This window comes from Nestor notabilis, unplaced genomic scaffold (genome assembly GCF_000696875.1).
Source record: "Nestor notabilis isolate BGI_N333 unplaced genomic scaffold, ASM69687v1 scaffold15083, whole genome shotgun sequence".
Classification (NCBI taxonomy): Eukaryota; Metazoa; Chordata; class Aves; order Psittaciformes; family Psittacidae; genus Nestor; species Nestor notabilis.
This window is the reverse complement of record NW_009922561.1, coordinates 21282-34441: the sequence shown is the minus strand read 5'-3', so window position 1 is coordinate 34441 and position 13160 is coordinate 21282. Positions and strand designations below refer to the sequence as shown.

The window sequence follows — 13160 nt, the reverse complement described above, 5'->3', positions numbered from 1 at the left end:
CACGTCCACGATGGTGCCCCACGGTCCCCAGCACTGGTGGAGTTCACTCCTCAGCCATCAATGCCAAGGTCTGCAGCAAACACAGCCCCTGTGGGTCAGCGTCCTCCCTGCAGTGCTGTGGGGTCAGCCCTGGGGGGGTCTGGGTGCAGCAGAGGTGTGTGCTGGGACACAGCAGACATCTCTGTGCAGGAACCCTCAGCAGTGCCTGGTTTGGTACCATCAGGGTACAGGGAGGAGGCAGAAACCACTGAACCCAGCCTGAGCTGGCACAATTCCCGATTCCTGGCACTGCAGGGCATGGATTCCAGCCTCTTTTCAATGAGCCATCGCTCCCAAAGCCAATATGCTCCAGGCTGCTGCGTCACAGTGTCTTCCAAAATGAAGTCCCTCTTACCAAGGGTTTTGCTTCTAACTATGTAGTTATGCAAAGAAGAATACAAGAAACTTGGATCAGATTCTGCTAAAAGGAACTTACTCTCACAAACGGGGAGGTGAAGGTTAATAACCATTCCCTTCTTTGTAACATCCATGAGGATTTAGTCCTCTCAAATTATTCCTAGTCCAGATGAGGACTCTGTTCCCACCGGAGCAGTCTGCAGTTGTGCTGTATTTAACATCCACAGGCAGTTGTTCTCCTGCCCAGGGAAAATCTGTGGGATCTATGGTCTGGATCACGGATGGAATCCAGTGATCTCCTGCTGGTTAACAGCCTCGAGCACACATTGACTAGAAGCCACCAGGACCAACTCAACACCAAGACTTTCCTCTACGAGGAACCACGTATCCCAGGAACATTCCCTTATCTCTTTTCCAGTAATCCCACACTGAGGAAATAACATAAGGACATTGTAATAAATTAACTGCTTTGAACACCAGGGAAGGAGAGAGGACACATTTCACAGCAGTAGAGGTATTTTTGACATTTTCATTAGTATTTCCTATGAAAAGCCCACAGCTCTCATTGCTTCCTGGAACAAGGGAGGTTCAGCTCTGCCATCAGGATTTATCTATAAAAATAAGGTTTTGTGTTTACTTGGATTCTACAACTAAGCTGAACAGAAAGGAGAAGGCTCCTACAAGCACTTCTGTTGGATCACCCTCTCCCTCTGGAGACTACCTGCTAGAGGAATTCAGCTGGCTTCTGTGAGTCTCTTCTTCAGGCAAGCTCTAGCTCTGCTGAGTCCAGAGCTTCCTCACAGGGCACCTTTGTGCTTGGCAGGGCCCGTGCTCCTGAGCTCGTGCCTCGGGGCCGTGTTCTGCTGCACAGTTCTCATTATGTTTTCTTCATCAAGCTGAAAAGTGAGTCCCCAAATGTACGAGGTTCCTGCCTCCCCAGCGATGCAGAGGACTTGCAGGAGCTGCAGTCACACCTTCGCTCCCGCTCCCTACAGGAAGTCTAGCTCGAGGGCTTGGTGAAGGGACACGAGGTCTGCGTGGTTTGTGATCCTCCAGAAAGGCATGTTGTGCTGGAAGAGATGACAAAGTCGGGTTTATTGGGGTGATTCCACAGCGAGGTGGAAGCAGGCAAGGTTCAGCTGCAGGGTTGTGCAATACGAGGTTGTGACACACCACGTTCAGGAAGGACCTCGGCTGCGTGGTGTGTATCTGAAGCTTAATCTTGTCTGCACATCTATTTATGACAGGTACCAGCTGCTTGGCATGCTCCTGATGGAAACCTCAGCTGCTGCTTCACCCAGGAAAGCCTCTCCAGGGAAGTGACAACTCTGGCACGTGGCAGGCATGTGGAGCCTGCAGAGATGGTGTCCTGACAGCAACCTGTGCACTTCCCTGCCTTTAGTTAGCAGGAACGAACCACCTGTTTGCTCCTCATTCAGACCAGTGGTAGATGCTGTGTATTGATGTGGCTGCTGGCAACTGAGTCCTGACTCCCTCTGTGCTTCTGAGAAACTGCAGGATCCCAGCTAATAGCCGTGTGCTATGATCAAGACATGCTACATCAAGATACTGTCTTACAGGGACAATGTAAGACACAATCCTAAACAACAGTAAAACTGAAACTTTAAACCACCAACAGCCACAGAATTCCCCCTCTTAACGCAGGGAGAGATCTCTTGCATCAAAGGCAAAGTTTCCCCTTGGCTGCCCTGGCCTGAAGAATTCAGCCCTGGAAAGAATCCCTGCAGAAGACACCTGCAAACCTCCCTTTGCTGGGAGCCACCTCCCACCTCTGCAGAGTCACAAACCCACCTGTTTAGCTGCCACCTCCTCGTCTCGCCCATCTCCAATCACCACATAGGTGACTTTCTTGCCAAATCGTGACACGATCCTCTCAAAGCAGCTCTCTTTACCTGCCGACAGAATCCCACTGTCATGAGCCTCAGGCAGAGAATAAGAGAAGCCTAAACAGGTCCCTTCTTCCCAGTACAGAAACATATTCTCATCTTACTGGGAAGGGGATAACACCCAGTTCAGCTCGTGAGGCCAGAAGCCATCACTGTTACATGGCCAGAGGGACCACAGCAGCCACGGGGGCTGCTCAGCTGCAGAAACTGTGTTTCCCGTATAAACATCCCAGCTAATCCACAGCAGAGACCTCAGTGCCAGGCACCAGCACAACTCCTTACCTATTTTTGTAGCACTATAAATATTTTCAATGGGAAACACCTCGCCCAATCCATAGAGGAGAACTTTGGCAAGAGCTGGCACCAGCTGGGTGGTTGTGATCAGGATGTTCTCACAGTTTTTCCTAAAAGGAAGAAAAACCCTTGTAAAAGCCCAGCTATGGCCCTGGGCAGCTGGCTCAGCTTCCCAAAGTGCCACGTGCTTAACTGTCTTGCCTTCAAGAGGCTTGATTTGTGGGCTTGGTTTATTTGCTTTTTGTTTAAAACAGAAATTCTCTGGCAGAAATGGAACTTTGTGAGCACAGTCCTATTATGGGGATCATCCTAATACAGATGATGCAGCAGAAAATTCCCAAGGAGTGGAATTCCTGCGCTCACTCCTTTTGCTTCTCAGTACTTGTGACAACCTGCAGCAGTGTTACACATAGACACTGCTGCAACACAGCACTGAATGGGAATCAGAGTGAGGAAAAGGGCTGAGAAAGCAACATACATGTTTCCAGTTTCCATACCTGGACTGTATGAGCAACAGGGACTTTAATGCAGTTTCCAGCCAGGAATCTGTTAGCACTTCTATATCAGTCCTTAGTCGCTGCAGAGCTTCCCTCTTCTGTGGGCTCAGAAGGCCTGGAAGGCAAGAACCACAGGTTTTCCCAGCTAAGTGGGCAAGTCCAACACAGAGAGGGGCAGCCCACAGTTCAACTGCCCGTTCTGCAGTAAATAACAGCACTGAGGGCACCTCAAAGCTGAGGCTGTTTTAAGGCAATGGGAAAACCCACCACAGATTCAGTGCTCAGATACTGGTGCAGGTGAACACTCACCTCCAACGTTGGTCTTGTACTTGTCGTAGACCTCTCGTACCCTGCGGTAGCGGAAGGCCAGTTTTCTCATCCAGTCCACTCCACCCTGGACACCAACTGAGGAGCTGTGGTTTGTGTTACTTCCTGAGCCACTGAAGCCATCCGTGGAGAAATTGTAGTTGCTATTTCAGAAAAGCACATCTGAGACGTGTTCTGCCTCAGCAGCAGAATCACTGCAGCTTTCCTGGGGGGTGCAGGCTTGATGACAGCAGCTAGAAAAGCACCTTGGAGAGGAGCTCTGCTTCACCACTTGCCCTGTATTGCTCTCTCCCTGACACACAGGCACTTCTCAGACCTTTCCATGAGCCCATCCTGCTCTTTAACCCAGCAGAAAACACCCTCACCCCTCTGACAGCCTGCACAATCAGCTCACAGGTGGATGTAAACCACACAAAGGTCAAGATCATGAGGTTTGGAGTGTTGGTTCTCCATTCATCACTGAGCACAAAGGTAACATTCAGCAGTGGACAATGTAATTCACATTATAATTCTGAGAGTCTTAATGCTTTGTAGGTCTTCAAAGAAACACCCCCCAGCAAACAAACACCATTTGCCAGGCTTCATCCCTTGCACAGTGCTGACCTCCATCCCTTACCCCATTTGGGTTTGAAGTCCCCACAAAAACCAGATTGCATCAGCTATACATTTCAGGCATTCATCATACACCACCTTAAATCCTGGCCATTGTCATCAGATGCCACATCTTCTATGTGTACCTGGTCACACTCCTGTTTAAGAAACAAATAAAGTCGTGTTGTCATAATCCAGAAACATACTGAAATTTGCAGGTTAAAGAAAGTGTGATCTAAAACAAGACTGTATTGGGTGTTCTGTTTTTTCCTGGGGCAGGGAGGTAACTGCAAAGGTACCACCTTTGCAAAGTTCACAGCTGCAAGCAGTCACAGTCACTTAAACTTCATTTAAGTTTCTATTTGTATCAACAAACCCATCATTTCTCCATGATGTGCATCAGTGATGCACCTAAAATTAACTGTTCATCGTTCGTATCCAGCCTTCAGTGGAAGTGGTGTGGAACAGTGAGATGTATTTAATTTGGCAAGAATACTGCGCATGAAAGAGGATGGGAGTTGCTCAGAAGTCCTTGAGGCAGGATGGGAATGGGAGGCAGCAGAGAGAGCTTGCAGGAAAGCAGATGGAGGGTGCTGTGGGACCTCCTCACGTGCAGCAAGACTATGGAAGTGTGTCCTTCACACTTGTTACGCTGCCAGTGTAATCTCCTGAGACACTGGCTGGGATGCACAAGCTGTGCTCTGTGCTTGGCTTAGTCACAGCCCCTGAGATAAGACATTCTCAAGGTCACTTTTTCCCCACATCTCTGATCTTCCTTTCAAAACAGAATCTGTGAAAGCAAAGCGCTCACCAGTCCAGTGTGCAAGTAGAAGACAAAGCAGGAATCACTCCTCTTATTTACATAGGATCAAGTAGAAACCCACCAGAGAGCTATGAGAGTTCCTGACATTAGAAATCTGCAGAATGCCTGTCTCAGATAAAGGAGTCCACCTCTGATTTGGTTGTGCCTGGAACCACTTCAGGTTTGCAGACTGTTATGTTTTAGCACTAAGTGGCTTGGAAGCACAACAGCCCTCACAAAGGGCGCAGCGTAGCTCTAACCAGGTAATGTGGAGCTTTGCCTTTCAAAACCATTTGCCACGTACCTCCAAGTCATTGAAAAACAAGTGGGTATCAGCTACTTCAAAAATCATCTCTTCCATTGACAGACCTGAGCCAATCACTATAGTTGGGTCCTGGCAAAACAAAAAGAGAAAAGATAAATGCCCTGTGGTTATAGGCAGGAGTAAATTGGGATCAATCTTCCCCAGTTACATGGCACAGTGTTTCCACTGCCTATCAAGCCTGATGTAATTCTATCTGCATTCAGTGGTGTGAACTACAATTTCCCTAAGGTTTTAAACAACTCCATAAAAGAACATAAATCCCCATTCTGGGAATACATTGACCCAAAATGTAGCAAAGCACTGCAGCACTGCCCAGCAAAGCACTGCAGCACTGCCCAGCAGGGACTGCTGCATTGTCAGAGGTACCACAAATAAAACATTCACAGAATCTTCAATATATTTTAAAGGAGGAAATGTACTTCCTTTCACTATGTGCTGTGACCTCAACGATTCCCAAGGATGATAAAACCACTTTGACTTTTTAAGACTTGCAGGAAGGGAAGTGTTTGTGATGTCTGTATCCTAGCTCTGTGTAAAGCCAAATTTAGTGTTCTTTCCCCAACAAGTTGAAAGTACCACCTCATACATTTCAACCAAATGATCGTGATCTATTCCTTTTGCAAAGATCAACATTGAATTCTGCATGACAGATATGCTTTTTCTCCCCCCCACAAGACAATATTACCTTGCCATATTTTTGAGCATAAGACCCTGTGAGAAGCGAATGGAAGATTATGATGGTCTCATCCAGGTCCCAGAGAAACACTCGCTGCATAGAGAATAAAAGCAGGTTAGAGCTGAGATACTCCAAGCACTGACCTACAGTGAAGCAGCAAGTTTTAGGGGCAATTCTGTGGTTAAGTGCTGCATGCTTTTAACAGATATGAACAACAGTATTCATGTCACAGGCTGAACACATTAAACTCTTTCAGCTTATTGCAGTGGGGTTTATATCCTGCTAGAGTGCACCTACACACTCAGAGTAAGGCTCTCTTGGTCAAACTGTTTCCAAAAGCTTTTCTTGCTTTTACAGTAATAAAAGCAGAACCTCAGAGTGCTGATGAACTTTAGAGCCCTGCTAGGGGAGAAGTTTATGGTCTGTGATCTGGAGAGCACTAAGTAAATGACTTTGGTGTTTATCAGAGACACCTCTGTTACGATAAATAAGCAGGATCAGCTGCCATGAGGAATAGCAGTTTCATACAGAAGGACTTTAACTAATTGGAGAACTGGGCCAACAGGAACTAGAAGTTCAATAACTGCAGAATCTGCATGTGGGGTAGAATAACCCCTTGTATGGGTCCAGGCTGGCAGGAGCTGGAGGGTGCAAGTGCAGCATGAGCCAGCAGCACTCTGTGTGCGATAAGATGAACTGCCAAGTGTGCCTAGCTGATAGGAGGAAGGTGCCATCTCACCCTACTTGGCACTGGGAAGGCCGCCCCAGATGGCATCCCTCGTTCTAGACTTACGTGAGGAAACCAGAGAGCAGCCAGCAAAAGGCTGTCGAGATGGCCAGCAGCCTAGAGAAGAGGCTGAGGGAGCTGTGATGGTTCATTTCAGTAAAGAGGAGGCTAAGGGTCATCTAAAAGCAGACCCCAACTCATTGAAAGCAAACTGAGAAGAGGATGGAGACAAATTCTTCCCAGTAATGGCAGATGGAAAATTGCCATGGAGACAGAATGAAAGAAAAAGAGGAGGACTTTTACCACCACACTGTTCTGCAATGCTACCTGTAGAAAACAAGCTTACTACTTACCTCCAGTTCACTGTCCTGTGAGGAGGAGGTATCTGCTTTCCTCTTTCCCCTGTTCTTCCCAGGGATGTTTTTTCTTGCCTGCTCATCTAACTCTTTACTTGCTGTTGCTCTTGATAATGAAGGACTTGTGGATGCATCTCCTAGAAGAAATCACACAGGTCTCACTCCCCATCTCTCAAAACAAACACCAACATAAAGCTTATAACATTTGGCCATAAACCTCCTTTGCAAAAGGTAAGAAGTTATCTTGCTTTATTGATGCAGTAGTAGTTGAATCCTTAGTAGAACATAAAACATGATTTCTTTGTCCCAGCATTTCAAAGCAGCTCTGTTTTCTCCATTCAGTCTACTAGGACCATGCTACTTAGTGCATTCTGCCTGCAGCACAAAGCCAAGGACAGAGCACCCTCGACCCCAAGGCCTGTAACCCCTCAGGTGTCTCACCAGCCTGGAACTGCTTTATTACTCAATGGTTTCTTTCACCACTTTTTGGGAGAACCCAGAAACCCTCAGTCTGGAATGAATGTACAAGGGAAAGTATTTCATGATGCTTCTCCCTCCCAAACTTCCTGGTCAAACACCTTTTTGGCCAAGCAGCACTATACAACACATGCTGTTTCCACCTCCACTCTACTCGCTCCTGTGTCACTGAAAGCCTTTGACTATCAGTCAACAACAGTCAGAGCACAGAGTTATCTGGAGTGTGTTAATCACACACAAATGCACAGCATGCTAACTGTGAAACACACCACAGCTCCACTGCCCTATCCAAGAATTAGTAAAGGATAACAGGGATGAACTTGGTCCTGGAAGCACAGAGGTGGCAAACACCATGGCCATGGCTGATGGAGATACATGGTGGAGCCTATTCTGCTAGTGGTAAGAGCACCCTTCCCAGGGAAATGGTAAAGCACCACCATAAAACCACATAAAAATCAATGCCTTGATGTGCAGAATGTTACTGCCATGATGGGAGAGACCCTCTGAATCCTTTACTAAGAGTTCAGACAGAAGAGTTAACATCCTGAACCTCTGCCTGACTACTTCACAGCAGGACCAGAACTGTAGTGAGAAGGCAGAGGGCAAAAGTGACCTGAGAGAGCTTGAATTCAATCTGGGTCTTTCAAAACAAGACACAGCAATTCCCATGGAAATTCGTGCAGAATGTTAACCTTGGAGAATTTCAGAGCTAAGAAAATGGCATGAAAACATGAACTGCTGGGTCATTCCCTGGCCAGTGACCTGACATGACACATCAATTCCATAGGTTTTCAACATCAACTAAGAAACATTCTCACGGATAAATCTGATATTGCTCACCCTAACTAGAGGGCAACTGCTTCCTGAAAGAGGGCAAGTGCTGAAGTGCTTCTTGATCTACAACATCACAGTGTGGTGAGCTGTCATTTCAAAACCACTTTACACGATAAAGCAGAAGGAAGGAAAGAATGTGCTTTTGAGCACATCAGCAACAACTCATTGAGAAGTGATGGCCCAACTACAGCTCTTGACAATGTGTGAGCAGACCTGGAAGACTCCCATCATGGGACTAGCAGCTATGGCATGGCTGTGAGGTATCTGAACACCTGCCTGCAGGAAGGAAGGATCTAAGAGGGGCTTTGAGAGTGGGTATCATCCACTGCCCTGCAGGCCAAGTGAACACCCAGCCCGACTCATGGCAACCAGCAGTCCCAGGTAGTTCTTGCTAACAACTCTTCAAGTCACCCCTGGAATTCCCTCTCCCTGTGGCATTCAGAGCATGTATTTGGCATCTCCTGAACTGTCACAGTTACATGTCTTCCCATACCTAAGCTCTTAGACCCTGCACACCAGTGAGACCAGTCTGACAACAGAAGGCAAACGTCCTGTCTGTCCAGGCCAGCATGCAAAGGTGCTGCAATTACCTTTTGGACAAAAAGCCTTCCCCATGTGTGCACTCTGTACTGTTTATGTCAGGTGCTCTGCAGGCACCCTGCTAAAATCCAGCCATTACCAGAGGAATGTCTCTGCACCGCCCGCGCAGGCACCACGGTGCTCGGCTTCTCGGCTGGGTACGCGGCTGGGGCTAACGCAGTGCTCTCCGTGTTGCTCTCTGCTGGGGTCACCACTCCAAAACCAGAACTTGGGTAACACGTCTGGTACTGACTCTGGCCGAGGATTGTGTACGTGGGATAGTCCTGTTTGAGGAAAGGGTTAGTTGTGACAGGGACTTCTTTCAGAAAACATTCTCTATTAAGATGACTTTTATGCTAGAAAATACCTGTCAAAGAGAAATCCCAGCAAGAGCAGTTGGGCTTCATACTATTTCTTTCTGCATATCTAAGACATCCCCAAAAAGGGTTGAGAGCTCAAGGGCACAGGCAGGTTCTGCAGACAGGAGGCCAGCAGTGACAGGCACTCCTCTGCCTCCAGATTCTTCACAAATAAATTCATTAAGAATGATGTGACAGTAACAGGGGAGTACCAAGTGGATGCCACAGCATCAGTCCACTCTCTCTGTGCTCTGGTATTTGTGGCTTAGTCTTGGGTTCTATTTTCTGATACCAGATGTACTAACAGCAACAGAAAGTGGTCTTGGTACTGGCTGAGGGTGCAATCCCAGACACTAGAGCCACAGGATAAACTGCTTTTACTCATGCCCTGACTTCAGCAAGCAACTATTTTGCATGCTGGGACAAAAGGTATCCATTTATGAAGACTATTTACTCATTTAGGAGATCATTGAGCACCTGAAGCTGTGCTTGAGGATTTTAATTTCTGCTCACTTAATTTTACTGATGCTGCACATAAACATGACAAGGAAGAAGTTTTACCTGCGAGATGCTGGCTACTGCTGACGTGGAAATATTGACAACAGTTGAGGATGTAGAGACTGGACTGGCATTGGTAGTTGATGCTGTAAAATGAAGAATTACTGCATTAAAGGCTTCTAGGAAAGCATAAGAGACGAGACCAATCCAAGCTGTGAAAGAAGTACTTACTATGTGCAAGCATCTGTGCTCCCAGCAGCACTCTGCTTCTAATAGCCATCAAAGAATTGGGGTATATATTGAAACCAGTTACATTTCAACTGGGCTTAGAGGGAAGGAGAACCAAAGCACCTTCAAACCCAGTGGTTTCAGAACCCTTCCCTCTACCCCTGCCAAGCAACTGGAGTATCGTTAAAATGGTTTCACATCTTGACTAAAAGTTTTGAGAAGTCAACAATCACCTTCTGATGTTCAATAGCAGCAGTTGAAAATGAATCAGACTAAATCAACAAAATGGATGTGAATGTCTTTAAATCAGCTCTGATAAAAAGTTCTCTTTGCATTTGACTCAATTTGTTTTGTTTCATTAGACCAGAAAATTGAAGGGAACAGTACAAATATTTCCAGTAGTATAAAAAGGGTGTTTTCTACTGAGGAAAGCAGCGTATTTCCCCAAATCCTTGTGACACTACAACTGGGGTTTGGATGAGACTTTCCAAAATGATTTGTCAACAGCTTGTAGGTCAAATTATCAAGAGATACGTAGTTGTTAGTATGAATTTTAGGATGGTTCATGGCCTTTCTGTCACTTCATTCAGTTTTTCCAAAACACAGAAGAGGCTGCTATGGGAACACCAGTCATTTAGCAGATTTTGTGGGTTTACACTCCTTTAAACATCACTCCACGTGGGGTTTTGGGACCCTCGAGGATTAATGAAAACACATAACGAAATCAGCATGAGCAAAATCAGGATGTACTTAAGCAGGTGCCTCCAAGAAACACTCTATTTTTCTAAACCTTCTTTCTCTGCACACAAATAAAACCAAAACTCACTTTCAGATGCTTATGGAAAGACTTTATGAAATCCACAGTCTTGCCTCTACTTTACCATCACCCTGACAAAATCCTTCACTTTCTGCAGAAAACACCCATGAGGAATTCACCCCAAGCCTGAAGAACTCGAGCTTCTGAAGGCCTTGGTCTTTCTACCCAAGGAAACAGGCCCCACCATGAACTCTTAATGTATGTTGCATTTGGGCACGCACACATACTACCTGGTGAACAGCTCCTGGGAAGAGGAATGGATCCCAAATATGCCTCAAAAAAAGATGCAAACTAAAAGGAACGTATCTTAAAAGAGGTGCAGAAATACACAGTGTTTACGAGAGGTGAGAAGTGTGAAGGGTGGCATCTCTGTAGAAGCAGAAAGGAAGTTAAGTAAGTAGCCCCTGAGAATCCCCTCACAGATAGGAGCAGCAGTGTTCAAATCCAGATGGGAGAGAATTTGGGGGAGAACATTCAGAAAATGGAAAACAGGCTGCACTGAGCAGGAATAACAGGAATGAAGACACTCAAGTACCTACAGTAGCTGTGCAGCTACTAGAAGCACAGTTATGAGAGTAAGGTACCCATCACAGATACTCCTCATAAGCAACTGTTAGAGAATAGGGGCTGGTTCCCAAATAAAACTCCTTCCACTTATCTACGTCACAGGAATGAGCAAGGTTGTTACAGCTAAAGAGAATGGCACTTCCCAGGGCACTGTGAAAAGCAGCTCTCCAGAAAAGAGCCTCTTCTCTGGAGATGAGTTATATGGAAGACATTATTGTACCACCTCTCTCAAGATGATCACAGAGAGCACACAGAAAGCCACTCTCATCTGGAGTGCTCTGAAGAGGCTGCTGCTGCCCTGAGACAGAGAAAACAAGTTAAGAAATCATGGACAAAAAGATTCCAAGTGCTGGAATTCTGGTAAAAACAGATTCCCTGTGTATGAACTTCATGTTTAGCTTAACTCTGGTCTCCTTCCAACCTTTTTTCATTACCCTTTCTCTATCCAGTGAGATCCTTACGAACAACTCCCACCACAGAGATTGACCAGTTCTTTCTGCACTGTGGGTCAGTTCCTTTTACCTGTGAATGGGCAAAAACCATGCAAAAATGTTTGGCATGGATGTGCCAGAAAGGACCGACCACTTCATGGCCTCAGCAAACCCAAATACTACCTTGAAGATGCTGTTAACTCTTTCTCACTTCTCTATTTCTCCCCAACTTCCAGACCTCATCCTCAGACCTTATATCTCTACCTCCCCTGCCTTACTCATCCTATTTGGTTTTGCTTCAGTTCTTTTCAAAGATGTTTCAAGCCTATTCTTGTGCTGGGAAATTGCAATTAGTGCATTTTACGTCTCACTTGGCTGCTCTGCTCTCCCAGGGCAGGAAGAGGCGAGGCAAGAAGCAGCCATTCCTCCCCTGTCGCTCCCGGTGCTTCCAAGCACCTCTGCAACAGACCACGACGGCCACAGCTTGGGCTAGCACAAGAAGCAAAACTGTCAGTCACTAAGTGCACATCTGACCATTTACCAGGGCTCCAAATTCGCATCACTTCAGTCCAGCATCTGCAGACTAAATCCCATCCATGCACTGAAATGCACCTCTGGTGCGACAGCAGCATCCTACAGCTGGGTATCACCCTCCTACTGGTTGGAGAGAAAAGACTGACTTTCAAGAGATTACTATTAAGGCAACTGTGTCCATCCTCTGAGCTCCTGCTCTCACCACCTCCCTTGCACCAGGCCTCAGTGGGCTGCCTGCTCATTTGATGTAAAGGAAAAGTAGCAAATCCAAAAAGGAAGTGTTTCCTCCAGTTTACAACAGGTTTGTCAAAAAAGCAACAGCATTTACACAGTTCTGGTGGCTTTTTCACACCTTCAAAGAGCAGCCTGCAGAGAAACTCTCCTCAAATCCCACATTCTCCCAACAGCAGGGATCAAATAGCTTAAAATCCTCCTGGAGAGTGAGGAGAGGGTTCAGACGTCACTGGCAAACCTGCCAGGGGTCACGTCATGCAGAACCATTTCTGACCCTGGCAATTAAAGCTGGTGCTATAAACCACTGTAATTCATTCTGCTGGTGGAAGCACCTGGAGGAGAGTCACGTTTGAAGGAAGGCAGTATTGTCAGTGTTGTATTGCTCATGCTATGAACATGAAAAGTAAATGTCCAGAGAAGGGAATGGAGCTGGTGCGGGGCCTGGAGCACAAGTGTGATGGGGAAGGGCTGAGAGATCTGGGGGGTTTAGTGTGAAGAAGAGAAGGTCAGGGGGGACCTTATCGCTCTCTGCAACTGCCTGACAGGAGGATGGAGCCAGGAGGGGGCTGGGCTCTGCTCCCAAGGAACAAGGGATGGCACAAGAGGAAGCGGCCTCAAGCTGCCCCAGGGCAGGTTTAGCTGGAGCTGAGGAACAATTCCTTGCCCAGAGGGTGCTCAGGCTTTGGAACACGCTGCCCACAGAC

At 46.7% G+C, this 13160-nt stretch overlaps 1 protein-coding gene across 2 annotated transcripts in view; it reads right to left on the bottom strand.

Moving 5' to 3' along the window:
* Nucleotides 1–1385: 1385 nt before the first annotated feature.
* The window catches only part of EYA3 (EYA transcriptional coactivator and phosphatase 3), a 22062-nt gene continuing 10287 nt past the window's right edge, over nt 1386–13160 (bottom strand). For both annotated transcript variants that reach the window (XM_010011702.1, XM_010011703.1), the window contains 11 exons: nt 9709–9791; nt 8889–9072; nt 6896–7035; nt 5825–5908; nt 5119–5208; nt 4112–4170; nt 3404–3564; nt 3095–3209; nt 2586–2707; nt 2209–2309; nt 1386–1466 (listed from right to left, as the gene is read on the bottom strand). In XM_010011702.1, the coding sequence (XP_010010004.1) occupies nt 1386–1466; nt 2209–2309; nt 2586–2707; nt 3095–3209; nt 3404–3564; nt 4112–4170; nt 5119–5208; nt 5825–5908; nt 6896–7035; nt 8889–9072; nt 9709–9791 (1220 nt within the window). The remainder of the gene's footprint in view (nt 1467–2208; nt 2310–2585; nt 2708–3094; nt 3210–3403; nt 3565–4111; nt 4171–5118; nt 5209–5824; nt 5909–6895; nt 7036–8888; nt 9073–9708; nt 9792–13160) is intronic.